At 46.7% G+C, this 19464-nt stretch overlaps 1 protein-coding gene across 1 annotated transcript in view; it reads left to right on the top strand.

Annotated features, from left to right (window-relative positions):
• The window catches only part of LOC146275252 (sodium/hydrogen exchanger 9-like), a 68707-nt gene that overhangs the window by 13523 nt on the left and 35720 nt on the right, over positions 1–19464 (top strand). Inside the window, exons 7-12 of the mRNA XM_084702759.1 lie at positions 1832–1970; positions 3424–3529; positions 6557–6645; positions 9553–9666; positions 12488–12599; positions 14216–14369. Of these exons, the coding sequence (XP_084558885.1) occupies positions 1832–1970; positions 3424–3529; positions 6557–6645; positions 9553–9666; positions 12488–12599; positions 14216–14369 (714 nt within the window). The remainder of the gene's footprint in view (positions 1–1831; positions 1971–3423; positions 3530–6556; positions 6646–9552; positions 9667–12487; positions 12600–14215; positions 14370–19464) is intronic.

Here is a 19464-nt window from a genome sequence, read left to right as displayed (position 1 = left end):
AAATCACATCGAAACCCTGTCGCACGCACACACAGCTTTTTCTTGGCCAATTGTCTTTCTTTCTCTCTCTCTCTCCCTGACTCTCCAACACAGCCGCAGTCATAAAAAAAAAGGAAAACAAATAAGGTCTGACAGGCCGGCAGATGACAGAAGAAAAAGCAAACATGGCTGATTGAGAGAAAGAGGAGGGGGGGGGGGATTGGGGGGCGGGGGGGGGGTTTCAAGAGCTGGCTCCCGTCTGCATCTCCACTGAAGAGCCCCCTGCACACAGTGCAGCTAGACACAGATAGGGCTGTGTGTGTCTCTCCCTGCCCTGCCTTCCCATCCTGCATGCCATCCCCTGGCACTTGATAGGCTGGCAAGGCCCCGGCAGGCCCCGTACCTCGGCCCACAACACAAAGCCGGCCCTTGTGAGCGAGCCACACGGGCCCCTGTGGCCCTGGAATTTTAACAAGCTCCTGTGGGCAGCTCAGCCTCACGCTAACACGGCCCGTCTCCCTGGCCCGGCCGGGCTGCAAGCAGCACTCACACAGCCTCCACACATGTCGCTCCCCACGATTACGTCAGGACATTCTCTGCTCCGAGTGAGCAGCGTGACATCGCTGTTTCTCCGAAAAATTACATTGTGGATAGATGGTTGCAAAAAACCCCTGAGTGTTTCCATCTCTACCATTAACCATTTACCATCTAGGCTGCACAATTCTGATTAGGACAATACTATTTAAGATGTAAAGTTTTTACAAAAGCCTCCTTAAAAACACACCACTCTGATAACAGTGAGATTCTACCCATGTATATGGAAATGGATTGTTATTTTGTGGATATTAAGCCACATCCTGATTTCATTTAGGAAAACAAAATACTTGGGATAAAATCAGTGGGAGCAATTTCACCTCAGATCATCTGAACAAAAGCTGGCCGGGAACACTATTTATTCATTGTGAAGTCTGTTGGAGAGAGTAAAGTTTGTTCCTGTCTGTGTTTCTCCTGTGTACCAGACGACCTGTCACATCCAATGACAGAAGAGAGGGAGAGAAACGGAGTGAGAGAAAACACCGACGGCGCTTTTTTGCCGACAAAAGCATTTAACGCTCAGTTTAGGGGAGCTCAAAATCAAAGAGAGAAGGGAAATGTTGTCGTTCCATGAAGACGACCAACTCCTCGCGTGGGTCCCACCGTCTCTCTCTCACTCCCCCCACCAACAGCCTTGTCTTCTGTCAACCCCTTCTCACATGGGAGCCTCTCTCCACCACGTAAATATTCATTCCGGCGCAAACAACGACGCTGTGTTCCTGTTTGTGTACGACAACACATCTCCCAGCTCCCCAAGACAAAACGAGCAGAGGCTGCCCGGCTGAGAGAAACGGTTCAAAATAGAAATACGTATGATGGCAAGAGGGGTGGGGGGCGATGGGGGGGGGGTTGGTGGCTTTGAGAGGAAATGAAAGACTCAAAGGGGCATGGCGTTGGTTAGATGCAGTGTGGTCCTACTGCATCTCCCCTCCCTCCCTCCCTCCACCCCCCCTCCCCCCCCCCCTTAGGATTGACTCTAATAAATTGTACTTAAGGGCTTAGCTCAGCACAACAGGCTTTTGGATTTATACCCGTTCCTCAACTGGACAGGCAGAAGAGCGGAGGGGTTTGGAATTTCTGATGACTGGGCTCGTTTGGAAGCAGTATAGCACTGCAGTATTGCTTCTAGTTAGACATGTTTTGTCACACAACAAAGCACTGTGTGTGTTTTGGCTTGTCCAACCAAGCTGTGTAACATTTTGGTATATGATGTTAATTATCTCTGTGTGTGTGCATGTCTGTTCGTGTGTTTTTCCAGGGCCATAACCACCTACAGTCTGACGGTTGGAGTTCATGCTTTTGACACCCGCGCCTTCTTCCTCGCTGTCGGCCATTTTGTTGCAGTGTTCGCTGGCTCCTTCGCCGTAGGTTTTTTCTACACAGCAGTCACCGCTCTCATATCCTTTATACCCACCTACCCCTTTGATATCCCCACCTTGGCACACCAAGACACAAACACACACACAAACCTACACAAGCACACACATCCCAACTACATGCACACACACACCGCCCTACAACCCTTTTTCTCTACCCCCATCCCAATTATCACCTCTGCATCCACTGTTAACAACTTCCCCTTTGTGCTTTAATTGCTTCTCCAACATAACCCCACCGACATACACACACCGATACCTTATCAACGTCATCAACGAGGCTAAAGCCGGGAGCGCTAGCCACCGTCGCTAATGGTCGCCGCCTCGTCGAAGAGGTCATCAATCAAAAGAATGGCCTCTGATGAGGTTTCGACCAGCGTTGCTGTCCAGCATTTGTCTGATCTCACAGTAATTAGAGGGGGGGGGGGGGGGGGGGGGGGGAGGATGGTGGAAATCAGAGGGGGGAGAAGTGGAGGATGGGGGGGGGGGGGGGGACTGTGGCTATGGGTTTGGGTCCCGTGAGCTGACACTGATCCATCTAATGGTGCCTAGCAAGAGCTCTCTCTGTCACAGCCTACTGTAGCCGACTTAGCCAGCTGGCTTCTGTAGCTAGCTAGCTAGCTTTATACAGTAACCTGCTTTTCCAAGCACCCCATGCAACTGGATGGATTTTGGGCTTCAATATTTTTCGAATCACTAATCCCCCCCACGGAATTCCTTCAACAATGTGTTTAGCGTAGCCAAACAGGACAGGGGACTGTGTTTGTGTATGGGAGGACAACGAACGTCAAACTAATTCCCAAAAATTTGAGACCGGGGAATACTGTGAAGGGTGAGCCGAACAGTCACTGCCGTACATGTAATGAACTGCTCTAGGCTGTCTCTCTCTGCCTCTCACTCTCTCGGCCTCTCCTTTTTTGTCTCCGTCAATTTTTCAACACTGTTCTCCTCAGCGCTGATGCAGATCCGAAACATGCAGGGTGGGGTCAGTCTGGCTGGAACTTTGTTTGACTTGAAAGAGGGCCACTGAGTCACTGGCAAGGAGTGTGTGGGACACAGAAGAGGAGGTCTGGACTTGATTAGGTGCAGGACCTAACTCCCAGGGTTGAACTGATTAAACGCTAGCGAGGAAACGCTACACTCTAACTACCCTGAGCTATGATTAGGGCGATACTCGGTGGAATAAACTGCTGAGTCATACCTCTGTTCCAATCGTCACATAGTTTGGCCAGAGCTGTGTTATGTGGGTGTGTGCATGCGTGTTTTCTCACAAATCTAATCATGAAATGCGTGCTACAATGTTAAGGCATGCCTAGGCATGCACGTGTATCCATGCACATCTTACCACGATTTGCATGAGAACGAGATGAAGGAGCGCAACAGCACCTGACAATGTGTGTTTGTTTTTGCACGACGCGCACCACCACACACAATCGCCCTGTCAGATCTCCTTGGCCCTTAACCTCAGCTCCACCTCACCAAATTCACCCGGCTGTGCGAGCACCCCCTGCTGGAGACGACCCTTCTCTTCCTGCTCTCCTGGAGTGCCTTCCTGTGTGCCGAGGTCTGCGGTCTCTCAGGTGAGTGGATAGTGAAGGGGTCCAGGTTGGTCTGGGCCTGCCCTCACTGGAACGGGCTGAAGGGAGGTCACCCAGAGTTAAGTCCTCCTCCACCTCATATCACCTGCAGAGTCTTCAGCATCTCCCCGGTGGGCAGGCTCAGACTCGCACGCCAGCAGATGCCAAACACAGCTGTTTGAATGGCAGTTGCGTCTTCTGTAGCCAGCTTCACTCAACTAGCCCGTGGGATCGGGGACAAATATCCGAGATCGTGGCCCTTTGCAAGATGTTCTCTCAAACATGAAACTAAGACTTTCCTTCTATTCGTTTTCTTACTTGACAGAGCATCCACTGACTCTTCTACTTCTTGTTGTTTATCTCTCATTCCTTTCCTCCTTCTCCTCCTCACCAGCCTAAATGAACCGAATTGTCGGCAATCAAAATTTCGGCCATTTCGGCCCGACAAAGTCTCGCTCTACCATGCGAGTCTCATCAAGTCTTTTTCTGGGAGACAGCGAAACACCGTTCGTCTTCACAGGAACAGGCCTCCTCTCTCCCTTCTCGTCCCCAGTGCACCCTAAGCTGCTGCTAGCGAGTATAGCAAGAGATGGGCCCAGAGATAGCAGCCAGCCGTAAAAGGTAACTTAGCTCTTCAGCTCCTGCTGCTCTGGCCCGGCATCCTGCAGAGACACTCTCAGCTCAGGGGGTCTCTGCTCTCATGTATAATCGATGCTACATGACACGTTTTTCATACTACCGCAATGCATTTCCAATTTTTTTCCCCCCATTGCGGTAGGCCTACAAACATTTTTTTTTTTATAAGTAAAGAAAATACGAAAGAACAACACATCTAGATAGATTGGCTTTTAAATGGATTTGCATGATCTCATTCCTCTGACATGCCAGTCTTGCTGGAGGCTGGGTGGTTTCGGGTTTCGTAATAGCTTTGACTCGTGGTCGATTGCTTTCTAAATCCTCCAATAGAATAGAGGCCGTCTGAGTGAAATTGTCTAATTATGTATTGTTCGGAAAAACACTGACTGACTCAAATGATTATCCTCAGTTAATTTCCGACCTATGTTCACTGGTGCAGCAATGTAGCCCTGTCATGAATATTGTGTACATATTTTGAGACGTTTGTGTGCTTAGTTTAACACCTAGGGTAATGCAGGGTATTCAAAGTGTGTACTCGTGCGTTTGCGTGTGTCTGTGCGCGCGTGTGTTTTGGATGCCAGTCTAGGACTGTATCCTCGTTGGCAGAGCCCCAAAAGGCATGTGGAGGAGGAGGACAAGTTTAATGAAAAAGCTTGACCTTTGTCAGTGGCACTCTGCCGGTGCCAGTCTATAAAGTTTACCTTACTAATGCTGTCCAGTGGGGGAGGGAAAAGCGAGAGGGGCGTTCAGAACTCAACTGGCTCTCTGACTGGCGCTGACTCTCAAGGTTCTGTTATAGAGCTGAGGGCATAGAGATACGTGATTGTGCTCCCCACTATGGCTTTCCATTTCTGGCATCGTTTTGTAGGGTAGTCTTGATATTCTGTCATCACCCAAGGTTATTTTAGGATACATTCTATAACATGGTTTGGCTAGAGAACATAGAATATTACTTTATTGGTGCACATTGCAATTTCACACTGATGATCAATGGTCTACTCTACTTTATTCTACTACTGTATACAGTAAATAGGTACCCAACCCCAAACCATCTGCATTTTGCTGATTACCACTGCATTATCATCTGAACAAGTGCCCATTGAGGATATAATTGTGTCCAATGTGTGCAAATGAGCGATTAAAGTTGAGAAATGTAAATTAAGAAATTTAATTTAGTGAGGTGCAATGTTTCCAAGAGTTCCCTGAATAGTCTACCCGTAATCTCCACTGGCCGTTACGGAATGAAGCTGTTGCCAAGCCCTCAGGTGTCCGTCCTTCTGTCCAGTCTTCGGAAGAAGAGAGTTTGGTCCGTTCCTTCTATTGTCCATCTCAATACATGCCATAGATTTAGCCCGGTCCTAGTTTGCATATGTAACATAGAGTATTAGCCTAGTCTCCATTGACAGGGTTTATTAGTTCTAGAAAATGCTGTGTCTGACTCTCCTCAAGTAGGCTAACAAAATGCTTTGGCTGCGGCTAAGATGCTACAGTATCCATGTTCATGGAGAGTCATTGATAGTCGTGTTCACTGTTCTCACTCTGAAGTCCTGAACTTTGACTCGTACTAAAGTAGGTAGATTGGAGACGTGAAGTTAAATTGCCCTCCCAGAGCAACACAGAGTAGTTTGACCTGCTGGGAACGCCCTCTTCCCAGGGGGTTGTCGTTTCAGATGCAAACACTCCATCCAACCCTGACTCACCAGCAGGGTCACTGAACAGTGATCTCTCTTTTTTGTCATTTTTTTTCCGGCTCTTTTTCTGATAACCTTTCTGCATTTCTACTTCTTCCTTGCTTTCTCTTTCTCTCTACATATCAACTTCTTTCATTCTCTCCCTCCCTCTCTCTCTCTCTCTCTCTCTCTCTCTCTCTCTCTCTCTCTCTCTCTCTCTCTCTCTCTCTCTCTGTCTCACTTTTTTTCTTTGTCTGTAGTAAGTGCCATGAGGTTCTCTTCAGTCCATCTCCTTGTTCCTTTCTTGGCATGTTCTCCAATAATGACATCATTTCCAGCATTAAGCTCCCATCTCTGGAGCTCTCTGCTTGAGGAAGGGGAGAGGCAGGGTTGAACTCTGGGACCCTACACACCCCGGGATCCTCCATGGTACATTCCAACCGAGTCGTTTATACAGCTGTTCTGGAACCTAGACACAGAGTGGGTTTGTTTTGGACTGTATTGGTATCTGTATACTGTATATTGGAGAGGCCTTGTACTGAACATGAGAAGCCCTGGGATACTGGGTTGTGTGTCGTGACCACTACAGACTACACACAGGGACGCAGACAACAAAGTTGCACACATGCACGTCCAATGTGTATTTGTGTTTGTAAAGACCTTTCTTCTTTGTTTTTAGTTTTTTTGTGTGTGTGTGTTCTCGTGTGTTTATGCTTTCTCCCAGGTATTGTGGCAGTGTTGTTCTGTGGAATCGCCCAGGCCAGGTACACAATCCACAACCTGTCTTCTGAGGCCAAGATCAGGACCAAACAGGTTGGACTGAACACACACACACAGACACACGTACACACACATGCACACACCCTTGTGCTGTTGTGCGGTTCCAGAAGTATTAATTCCCTTTTAACCTCCCTGTTTGGGTTCTCGTGGTACAGAGCAGGTTGCTGTGTGTGTTTGCGTAGGCGTGTAGGTCCAGTAATGAATGGTTAATTGCCATCATTGCTCTTATGATTATGGGAGTCCAATCCCCAGGTATCTGTCTAAAAGGGCCGGCACAGATGGACTCCGGTGTCATGCGGCCTTGGCGTGCTGTAAAGAGCAGAAAATAAATCATCAGTCCATGCAGAGACTCATCCACACATATATTATTCATTAGGACAGCCAGAGTGCAAGTTGTTTATCACGAACAAAAAAAACATGCTTTATTGCACATTAGGTAGATGACAGTTGCAGTATGTTTGTGTTCGGTTTGAAGGTCTGTGTGTAATTTTTATTTCTGCGTGTTTGATGGTAAATAACAATGTTTTAAAATTTGATTGTACATAATTACTACATAAAAAAGCATTTTTTTAGAATTTATTTTAGGGCTAAAAGTCCAATTTATCATAAAACTGCCCATTTTTTCCTTTTATTTCACGCATGTTTTAGTTGCATAAAGATACCCATTTGAATAGTTATTGTTTTTTTAATGCTTTGTTTGATTTTCTGAGAATGTGTAAGTTCTCTGGACACACTCTCAGTCTGGACTCTATGAGGATGGCTTCCTCCTTATAGTGACCAAGCTCATTTTGCACTACCATGGCTGTGCGCACTGGTCAGTCACACCATTCCTGCATGGTTCCCACCCATGGCGTTATATGAGGAGCAAAGGAAGATATTTTTCCAGCAAACTTCTATTCTGTGTTTAATAAATGTATTCAATGCACACGTAGTCCGCTGTACACACATTCACATTGTCTCTTTCACTCACACCGCTTCAATCACTCGTTACATTTTACATTTATGCATTTAGAAGACGCTTTTATACAATGCGACTTCCAAGAGAGAGCTTTACAAAAGAGCATAGGTCACTGATCATAACAACAAGGTAGTCCCAAACACTGCAAGCAGCCAAAACATGAAGCATACATTGTGAAAAACTAAACAAGTGCCAAAGGGAAGACCCATAAGAGCATGCAGTTATACAAGTTACAAATTAAAACATGAACTCCAAAAAGGACAAGACTGTACCTGTAGAAGAATAATCAACAGTAAAATATTTCACAGCGAGTACAAGAGTTCAAGAGTTAACTTCGTTATAACTAACCTTCAAGAGCAACAAGTCTCTCAATAAGAGTGTTGTGATCCTGAAGGAAACTAACATCATGTCCAATCAAGCAAGCATTCCTAAGTGCCGTTGTACTCCCGGAACAAGTGCGTCTAGAGACTTCTCTTGAAGGTGGGGAGACAGTCAGTGTCCCTGATGGAGGTGGGGAGCTGGTTCCACCATTGGGGGGCCAGGCAGGAAAAGAGCTTGTGTTGGGACCGGGCGGTCTTGAGCGGTGGGACCACCAGGTGGTTGTCTGAAGAAGACCGTAGGTGACAGGTGGGGGTGTAAGGCTGCAGGAGAGACTTGATGTAGTGCAGTCCCGTTCACCGCTCGGATGGTCAGTACCAGGGTCTTGAATCTGATGCAGACCGTGATGGGTAGCCAGTGGAGAGAGATGAGGAGCGGGGTAACATGGGAGCGTCTGGGTAGATTGTAGACCAAGCGGGACGCTGCGTTCTGATACCTCTGAAGAGGGCGGGTTGCACCTGCTGGGAGACCAGCGAGTTGCAGTAGTCCAACTTGGAGAGGACCAGTGCTTGGACTAGCAGTTGGGTGGAGTGCTCAGACAGGTATCTCCTGATCTTCCGGATGTTGTAGAGGGTGAATCTACACGACCGGGAGACTGCAGCAATGTGGGCCGTGAGGGAGAGCTCGTCATCCATGGTAACCCCAAGGTTCCTGGCAGAGGATGAAGGGGTCATCGTCGCAGATCCCAGTGTGATTGACAGATCGTGGGAGATGGAGGGTTTAGCCGAGACGATGAGAAGTTCTGTTTTGGCGAGGTTCAGCTGGAGGTGGTGCTCGGTCATCCAGGCGGAGATGTCTGTGAGGCAGGCCTCAATCCTAGCTGAGATCCCCGGATCAGTCGGGGGAACGACAAGTACAGCTGCGTGTCGTCAGCGTAGCAGTGGTAGGAGAAGCCATGGGAGGTGATGAAATTTTACCTGATACGTGCGCACAAACCTCATTCTCAAAAAACAGACTCTCAAAACACAGGATTTCAAAACACAAAATCTCAAAACTAGGAATCTCACAGTGTTACAAATGTGCCACAAAACCAACCAATTAGAGAAGGTCAATTCTGATTGGCTGTATCGTCTCCAATTACAAAGCTAGAACCAACTATCTACATCCTGCTGTTTCTGTCTTTTTTTTGGAAGCAGCCAATCAGAATTGGCCTTCTCCAATTGATTGGTTGGGAAATGTTGTGTTTTGAGTTTCTGTGTTTTGACATTCTGTGTTTTGAGAGTCTGTTTTGAGACTGAGGCTTGTGCACAGGTAGCAGGTCAAATAGAGCGATCAGATTGAAGGGGTGTGAGTGAAAGAGACTATGTGAGTGTGTGTACAGCGGTCTGGGTACACATTTAATACATTTATTACTATACTCAATATTTAAAATGCAGACAACAAACATTTCAACTGGAATCAAAAATGTCAAACTTTCTTTGAAACTAAAATGTAAGGAATCCGAAAGATACTGTTTAAGGTCAAATAAGAGCAATTGATTGTGCATGTCTCAAAATCATAGGAAAAAGGCATTTGGAATTATTTTTTGTATGCAGTTTTTTGTATTAACAACTTCCAACTTTCAGCCTCACAGTCCTCTCTCTACCTGGTTTTGGTTTCCACAGCTTTTAGAGTTCTTCTCCTTTCTGGGGGAGATGTTCATCTTCTGCCACATAGGGTTTGTCTTGTTGACGTTCCCGCGCCATGTCTTCAGTGCCCTCTTCATATGCGGGGCCTTTGTATCCTTTCTCTGAGAGCTTCACTGGAGTGTCCTCACCACCCACTGGGTAACCTATAGATCGGACACGTACTCATCTATGGATCTGTCATCTTTGTTCTGTAATGCTGGGCTGAGCTGTGCTGCATTGCGTGGTGTGTGTTTTTATCTTTGAGTCTCTTTCTTCTTTCATCCTTGTCCTTTACTGATCCGCTCTGCCCTGTCCTCATCCGTCATTTCCTTTTTGTCTCTTCATTTCATCTCTCGCGTCGTCTCACACCTGCTTTATCTGGTTTCCAATTCCGTTCTTATCTACCCCATTTCATCCTTTAAACGCCATTTTGTCCATGAATTACTTTCTCTAATTGCCATCAGAGGAATAATCAGCAACGTTTTGAGGACAAATACAATACTGCGCTGCCTGCCACATTGCACAGATTTCCCCCAGTCCCGTAGAAACGTTCAAAAGCCTAAGCGTTGTGGTTCGATCTAAAACATTCTGCAATCGTGTTCGGTCCCTGATGATTCCCATCACAGAAGATTAAAATGCTGCAGTGCAAATGAGTTCTTCTGAGGACACCCACTGATTTTAATAGACACTTAACTCGTGCTGTTCTAGCTTGTTCTCAACAACCCTCTACTCATCGAAGCTCAGTTAATTGGAATCCTCTTTCAAATCAAATCGCTGTGTCATAATGCAAGGGTCACATTGCTCCAACGTCTTGAGGCGTCACGGTTGGCGCATTGTTTAGTAACAGAATTTACCCACCTGCTGTGTTTATCCTCTTAGTCATAACTAGGTCCGGCAAGTCATGAAATCCGCAATCAAGCGCGTCACACTGTAAGCTTACAGTAAAGGGTGCCATAACTGATTTGCTTTCCCCTTCAGCTGTCATATTGGTTAGCTATTGTCTCTGCCATGGTGGTACCCCTGTTAATGTTTAGTTGAGTTCTTGGTTTTCCCTGTCCCCGTCTCTCTCTCTCTCTCTCTCTCTGTCTCTCTCTCTCTCTCTCTCTCTCTCTCTCTCTCTCTCTCTCTCTCTCTCTCTCTCTATCTCCTGCCTCCCAGCACACCTGTCTCGTTCCAGTCACCCAGCGGTGATCACCCTGCCCTTTATACTGTATATGTCTGCTCCCTTTGTCAGTCTTTGTCGGTCCTTGTACATGTTTATGTGAGTATCCCTGTCGTGTTCCTGTCTTGTTTAGTGAAGCCTGTGTCATTTTGATCTCGCCTCCATCTCCTTGCTCCTGGGTCCACCCTCCTGTACCCACCGCGAGAGCTATGATGTTGCTGGGAGGTTTGAGGGTGGACAGTTGGCTGAAGAAGGCCTCATCTCTGCCTCTGAGCAGACGACCATGATATGGAGACCCTGGGGGCAGCCACATATGGCCGAACTCCAACCACTCCAGCTTTTTTCTTCCTACGCAGTCCTTTGCCCAGATGGTCAGCAGTTAATTCCCCAGCTCTCCAGTCTGCAGGAGAGTTGACCGAGCAGATTCCCTTTCCCTCTTTTCGAATAGCTTCCACCGCTGTTAAGTTGACTGTGAAGCCCTGCCAACAATGCTAACATTCGGAACGAGAGAGGCTATGTCCATTCTCTCACCACAAAAACGAAACTGGGAGAAAGCATTCTGCCAATGCTACCGGTTCAAAGCAGACCATGTTGTGCAAACACAGCTAAGTGGGGGCTAAACCCATGCAGTTAGGGAACTAAAAGTGACTGTAAAAGAATCTTGAGATTTAATCCGGTTAATCGCTTTCTGGGTATGCAGGAGATTTTAATCACTCACCGGCAGCCTCGCCCATGACAGTGGGGAAGGGCTTTTTTTTATTGGAAAAGAGGATCAGATAAAAATGCTTAATTACCTTTATTCAAATAGCTCAGGGTCATAGAAAAATGACAGGATTTCTCCGGAAGGATATTGCTTTTGTACACCCATAGGCTGGTGTAGTTCTAATATTGACTGTTGGCCGTGAGTACGCTCTCTTCAGTAATGACCCTGTCAGTCTCAAGGTGCAGCCTCCTGTATGGCCCTTATTCCTCCCTGTCTCATAAAGCCCAAATGCCTCAACGTTTCCCCTCATGAGAACCATCCAATACTACTTTACTGCCATTTGTTCGGTAAGTATTTACATTTACATTTAGTAGTCATTTAAGTATTTGAAAAAATATAAAGTATTGGCTGGAGTACCCAAGTGTACCCTGTACAGATGATCTTGTGCAAACAGTAAAAAGAGTGTTGGCTAAACTCACCAGCCATCGGCTAAACTCACTAGCCAATGTTTAAACCACCAGCCCTCAAATTCACCAGGAATTGGTTTTTTTTTACAGCCACAGGGGAAACTCACCAGCCATCGGTTAACCGCCAGCCATCCGTTTAACCCCCTACCATCAGTTTTCTTACCAGACGTCAGTTAATCTCACAAGCCATCAGCTAAACCCCTAGATGCTGGTTTGTTTGATCGTGACTGATTCTGTCACATGACAACCTCTTCCCAGGAGTTGAGCAATCAACAATAACCAGTACTTTCTCTAACAAGATGGAGTCTGTTTCACTGATGATTCCACAGGTAGCATGTGGCACTCTCCCGCAGGACAATTAGCATTCTGTTTCAGCCCTTGTGGAACATCAAAGTGTGTGTGGAGGGTAGAGACAGCTGGGTGAGCCTGATTGGCTCCATGCCTTGCTACATGCTGCAGTACTGTGTTTGCATCCTAAATGGAGGATAGAGATTATTCTGTGTATACGGTTGTGAGTGTGTATGTGTGTGTGTGTGTGGCCGCTTCAGCATCCGCTCTTGTGTGTTTATGTAGTTCTCCTTAAGCCGTAAACACACACAGCTCTCTGTGCTTGTATCGCGGGCATGCAACATCTACCCACTCGCCTTCCTGCTCAATCTGGGCCGCAGGAACAAGATTCCCCTCAACGGACAACACTTCATGATGTTCTCAGGTAGGCTACACAAGGCTTCCACCGGATAAACATGTGGGACCTGTATAAGCACTGATCTTGTCAAGTTTGGCTCAACAACACTGTTTGTGATCGAAAAAGAACACCACGTCTAGGAACATTGAGAGCAGAGGAAGAGCTCGCTCACTGCAAGGCGCTGTTTGCCCAAACTGTTTCCCCTCTAGAGCCCTGCTCCTGGCAAGCTGCACTACTGTTCCCTCTTTGAGGTTTGTGCTCCAACCTCACTCAGAGAAATCAACCAGCTTCAGTGTGAAACGCTCCATCTCAGATTAGCTTTGCCTTATCTAACTCGGGTTAACGGTTATAACTTTGATGCAGACTCAAGTTAATGCTTTGAGCGATTGTTTATTTCTCCCCCAGATTCAAATGGAGGGTGTCACCAGGAGAAGATACTGCAGCCTTGCTATAATTGTGTGGTCTTTTCCCCAAATGAAATAGGAACACGTTTACCCTCATTTATACCATGAATGCTCTTTAATTATGCGATTATGTTTATTGCCCGCGGCTATAATTGGCGTTAGCAAAGATGCTAAGAGAATGGTTCCCCTGTGTGTGTGTGTGTGTGTTTACCACCCAAACAACAATAATAACTCATGAGGCCGCATAAGAGGGAGACACCAAGCCTTTCTTCAAGGTTTATTCTAATTGCCCCAAAATACAATAACAAATATTGTGTCTTCTTTGTACCTTATTTTTATAACCCATGTTTATCTTGTCCTCCCACCATCCCAACCAACCTCTGGCCTCACTGAAAGGTCCGTGTCTCGGGTTGTCTCCTGGTAGGATAGATGGAGCCCTACTCTATATTTGAGACTGAATGGTTTTTGATGGAGAGGAGGAGGAGGGGGGGGGGTGAATGAATGGCCCAGGAGAGATCCAAGTTAAGTGATTTGGAGTAGTGTTCCCTGCTGGGCTCTCTGCGTGAATGACCCACTTTCACATGTTAGTCTCTAGTTGTCTCTCATAAGACGATCATTTTGTGTTTTTCTTTTTTTTTCTCCCCTCTTGATTTTGCTTTATGAAAGCCTGAGCGTCCAGCATGTTTCCGGGCATTCCTATCTCTCTCTAATGGTGTTAAAAGATTGTCCCGGGAAATTATAGTGCTGTGGGCGGTCGGCGTGACACAGTAATCTGTTGGTTGTGTCTGGGTTATTTGCTGGTTAGATAAAAGTGCATACCCCGGCCCCGAGCCAGTTTGCAGCTCTTCTCTGTTGTGTTTGGCGTCAGAATATCAAACTTGTTTCTTTTCCTCTGCTGAGGAACATCTAAGGGTGTGTAGCCAGCGGCCTCTGTGGCCCGGAAGGATCTGCTCGGACTGTGTTTGGACTGCTGGCTGGGTGTGGAAGTGGATGTGCTCGTTTCACCTGATGATGGCCGCAATCCATCTCAAACCGATACACTGACAAATACTCCCTTGTGTTTTGTCTGTGGCATGGGTCAAATGAGCTAATCCGTTTGTTCAACCGTGAAGTGGTTTGGGTTGTTGTTGGTTACATGTTGCTTATCTGGTGGTGGTGCGACAGTCAGTACTGGCCCGTCTACTATTAGGCAGGGTTCGGATGAACACAGTCACTACAAACCCTCCTGTTATCTTCCAGGTCTGAGGGGAGCAGTGGCGTTTGCCCTGGCGGTGCAAGACACGTCCACCGAGGCACGACGCGCCATCCTCAGCACCAGCCTGCTCCTAGTCTGCATCACCATGTTAGGACTGGGCGCAGCCACCTCGCCTATGCTGCGCTGGCTCAACATCAGGTCAGTCAATATCTCTGCTAGCGGGCCTGACAAGACTGAATCTCTGCCTCAACGGGACTCTTGGAGTAGTTTAATCCTGACATACTTACAACACCGTCTTCTTAGAGCTGGAACGTGTTCTAAAATAATTTCATCAGTGATAGTTAGTTGGAGTAAAAAAATAAATAAAATCAAATGATCTATCGCAAATACAATATTTTTTATAAAATATGTGATATCTCTTGTAGCGACAGCTGTTAAAAAAACATGAAATGACAAGAGCAGGGGGTGGGAATTCGGATCGAGTTCAATTCGGAATTCAACAACTCGCACGCAACACCTGTCCCCATGTCCCCAAAGGGAGCCACTTAACTGCCGCTAGTTAGTATGCATCAGCCCATGTCATCTCTGTCCCTGCAGTACACGTGTTCTCCCTCTCCCTAAGGCCCCCTCTCCCTCTCCTGCTCATCAGGGCACTTAACTCCCACTGCCCTCCATTAGTGACTCATGGATGAAGAGCACAGGTCTTTAGGAGGTCTTTGGGTTCACGTTAGAGGTTCCACATGCTGACAGGTTGACACACACACACACACACACTATCATGGGATCTGAGCGCATGGTCAAAACAGGTGCACACATGAACAAACACCCACACTCACGGGATCATCCCACCGCACAAAGGGCCCTGCCGATTCGCTGAGTGGGTGTGGTCTAGACGACTGCATTATTGTGATTAATAGGGGCAAAATAGGCATGGAGGATGTAAGGCAGTAATTAGACACTTATATTATAAAAGTCTAATCTATGGACCAGATCACGCTGCTATAATTGACTCCCAAGGTCTTTCCATGCAGTACGTGTTCTTTCTGTGCGTGTGTGCGTTTGTGTGTATCCCTATTGGGGACAACCCACATATGGAGAAGTGTGCGCACTTCTGTCCCTATTGTGGCGTTTGGGCACAGATGTACCGTACATGTCTCAGACTTGTGCTGAATCTTGGCCTATTTGGATTCCTCCCCAGCTGCAGCTAGTGTGAGTGTGGTGCGATAGCTAGCTCCGTCTTCTGTCCTTAAGGGAACCAGGGTCTGTAGATGAGCTGTTTCCCACTCTTCTCATGCGCAGCTTACTGGCTCTTATGCGGCCTCCTCCTCCCTCCAACCCTGCCTCTATGGATGGGTTTACAGGAAAGGGGCTAGGTAACAACTCTGGGAGAATACATCTCGGTGAATAATATATTGCGAGAGCTTTTTTTACCTGGAGCAAATCACACACCCAAACTGCTCTCTGAAATAGCTTCGTCAAAGGAGTACGTTCTTTCTGTTAGAAATGACAGTGTTTTGCCTCTCTGTACTTCAGAAGACCTTTTACTGCGGGCTGCCAATGAAAGGAATTCCGTCTCCGAAGCCACTTTGACAGATTTGTTCAAGAAAGCAGCTATCACAGGGGACTCATTAGCATGTGTGGATGGAGGGTGTATTTTGTGCGTGTCTATCCGTGAGCATGCACACGTTTGTCCTTCGTGGTGTGCGTATGTGCTGTGTGCGTTTGTGCATGCATGTTTTCAGGCTTACGCTTAAAAAAAATGATGCTATTGGCTTTGAATGCCTGCGTTCCCATGGGGCGATAAGAGAAAATGGTTGCTCTATCTGCCTGATTGAATCTTCTTTCTCACCAGGCTGTGCTGCAGTTGTCTGTCAGCTGTGGTTTGGCATTTAGAAGCTTTTTTTGTCTACAAGCCTTCTCAGCCTCTATTTTATATACTTCAACACTTACATTTACATTTATGCATTTAGCAGATGCTTTTGTCCAAAGCGACTTCCAAGAGAGAGCTTTACAAAAGTGCATAGGTCACTGATCATAACAACGAGATAGCCCCAAACATTGCGAGCAGCCAAAACATGAAGCATATATTGTGAAAAACCAAATAAGTGCCAATGGGAAGAACCACAAGAGCATGCAGTTAAACGAGTTACAATTAAACAACATGAAACTCAAAAAGTGCAAGAGTGTACCTGTAGAAGAATAATCAACAATAACATATTTCACAGCAACTACAAGACATGTTTCCAGCCAATCATTCCTTAGTGCCGTTGTACTCCCGGAACAAGTGCGTCTTGAGCCTTTTCTTGAAGGTGGGGAGACAGTCAGTGTCCTTGATGTAGGTGGGGAGCTGGTTCCACCATTGCGGGGCCCGACAGGAGGAGAGCTTGTGTTGGGACCGGGTGCTCTTGAGCGGTGGGATCACCAGACGTTTGTCAGAAGAAGACCGTAGGTGGTGGGTGGAGGTGTAAGGCTGGAGGAGAGACTTGATGTAGTCGGGTGCAGTCCCGTTCACCGCTCGGATGTAACACCTCCGAGTGTTACGTCTACGTCTAATTGATCTGTCCTCTGTTGTCATGTCATGCTTTCGAAGCATTCCTTATCGAAGGAATCTAGACAGATTACACATGTTTTATGCCAAGGCCCCCCCTCCTTATCATGGACTGAAATCTTCCCTAACAAGGTGAAGCATCTGGCATGAAAAGACCTTGGCTGCTCTTATTACTGTAAATGAGATTTGTCTCTTTGGAAATATAGTTTTTGTCTCAGTCATCTAATCTCAGTCATCTAGTTTAGTGCACTCAAAGTAGAGGGGCTACATTCCTAACAACAGGGTCCTTCCTTGGCATTCATGAGAAGGTAGGGGTAGTGTCAGATGGCTTGACAATTCGTTTCTGTATCTAACCCTAACCCTCACTGTAACTGTTGAAGTTGAAGTAGATTTACTTTTACAACCTCAGTTGAACCATGCCAGACGGCCATATGGCTCATGTGAAGACAGATGATAGCTCAACAAGACTCAGTTGACTCATAGTAAAACGATACACCTTTGGAATGTAATCTGTCAAAATAAAGTCCAAAATGTAATGAGATACTGTTTTGGTATTTGCTTTGCACATGTGTTCCTGAATTAGAGTTCTGAGTTCCATCGCACCAGAACACAGTTCTCTGTACACTCAACTGCTGTTTAGGGTGTTGTTCTTTTATTCGTGTACTTCTGACAAATCATACTTTGTGACGTACAGACAAATGATGACACCTCAGAACTTGTAAGACCAGAAATTTGTATCTTTAGCCAATAATTCAGGAGACTTGAATGGAGGAGGAAAGCAGATCTATTATGGGTTGTTGGTGGGTTGTTTTTGTCTCTATCTAAAGATAGCTGGGAAGAGTAAAAACACAAACACACAAACATACACACACACACACAGAAAAGATCCGCCTTACTGTCTTAACTGTCTCAGCCTTTCTCTGTCACTGTTATTGTCTGTCAAGATGGAGAGAGAGGGGAAACTGGAGGGAGGTTTATGAGGAGGGAAGATGTGGGGGTGGGGGTAGAAAGAGAGTTTGAGGGTGGCAGATTGCTGGTGACAGAAAATATTGAAAGAGAGACGGGGTGGAGTGAGACTAAAAGGAGCGAATGAGGCGGAGTGCGTTAGACGACTGCCTCCAGTGCAATGAGGCGGATGAAACTGAGAAATTCTATTTCACATACACACGTGCGCGCCACACACACACAAACCATGGGAGCTGAGTTCACACATTGTTCCTCAGTAAAACCTTCCCTCTATCAGCCCTTATCATTTTCCCTACTCCAGTCTCAAGATACATAATGTCAAGATACATAATGTCCTTAACACAAGACTTTCAGCAAAACGGTAAATAATGATACAATCACACATAGTGAGCTGTCTGGAACAGGGGAAATACAGTTTTTCCTGCTTTGTGTCTTTCTATGGTTGAAATGGGTCTTTCTGGTGATTTCTATGGTTGAAATTACTAAGCTAAATGAATATCCTGGATAATCTTTTGATGCGCTTGACATTTTTCACCCATCTGAACTTTTGCCCTGTGCTTGCCACACGCATTTCCAGAACGTTCCTGTCTCCTGTCTCCTGCCACCAGCATGAATCCCTGTTTTTCACTTACAGGCACTTCAAGTCAAATAAGATTCAAATGTCTGTGTATCAACATGCCGGTGGACCGTAGTCTATTGATATGCAGACATGCATTTGTTGTTCGGGAACATTCAAAGCATGAAAACAACTGAGCTTCTCTGATTGGCTCATTACCTTTCCCTTGTCCATTTTAAATACTTGTGCCAGCTCACAGCTGTTTCATCTTGTTACACACACGTACACACAGACACGCACGCCACACACCGGCACACCCTCATCCTGTCAGCACTCGCACACTACGACAATGTACAGATGCGCTCTTGAGAGAAAAACAAGCGTGTGCCCAAATAGACAGTATACACACAAGCACATCCCCGTTCCGTTTCCAGTGCCCATGCCACTTCACAGCTGTTCCATCGAGGTCACTCTCACTCTTAGCCAAACACGCACACAGCCCTAGGGGTGTTTGCAGTGAGTGTGATAGGGGCTGAAGGTGGCAGGGGACCCCTGGGGAGATCTAAGGCGCAGTCACACGGAGCGACCTGTGTGTGTGTGTGTGTGCTACGTGTGCATGTGTGTTTGTGTGTTCATCCGTGTATGTTAGTATGAGTCGCTGTGTGTGGCCTACCGCACCACCTGCATAAAAACACCAGCATCAGTGTGCCAAGCTGAAGCCTTGCCATTGAATGGTGTATTGACTGATGGACGTAGGCCCTTACTGTTACAGGCCTATCTGCGTGCTGAGGGGGGACGGTCATTGATCTGTTTGGAGGGAGTTTTGTACTAAATATGCCTCTCACAGAGAAAGAGCGCTCCACAGAGAACGAGAGCGAGGTGTGTGTGTGTGTGTGTGTGTATGGGAGAGGGGGGGGGGGGGTATTGAGGAGAAAGAGATTAGAAATTGCTTATGTGTGCTCCATAGTTCATTGAAGTTCTTTGAAGCCCTCAGTAATGTGCCATGTGGTCACTGAATAAGCATGGGCAGACAGAGAGAGCAGGAGTGTGTAGACGTACGTGTTTATGTGTGCAGCCATATGCGTGGGCATGTGCAGTCGTGGGTGTGTATGTGCACATACGCGCGTGCCTCCAGCAGCACTGTGTGTTTACACGTTTGTTTGTTTTTGTGTGTGTGTGTGTGTGTGTGTGTGTGTGTGTGTGTTTGTGTGCAGGAGTGGGTG

Source organism: Hypomesus nipponensis, chromosome 8 (assembly GCF_054491055.1).
Source record: "Hypomesus nipponensis isolate SF chromosome 8, ASM5449105v1, whole genome shotgun sequence".
Lineage (NCBI taxonomy): Eukaryota > Metazoa > Chordata > Actinopteri > Osmeriformes > Osmeridae > Hypomesus > Hypomesus nipponensis.
The sequence above is the reverse complement of the archived record's forward strand: the minus strand, read 5'-3'. Positions and strand labels throughout refer to the sequence as shown.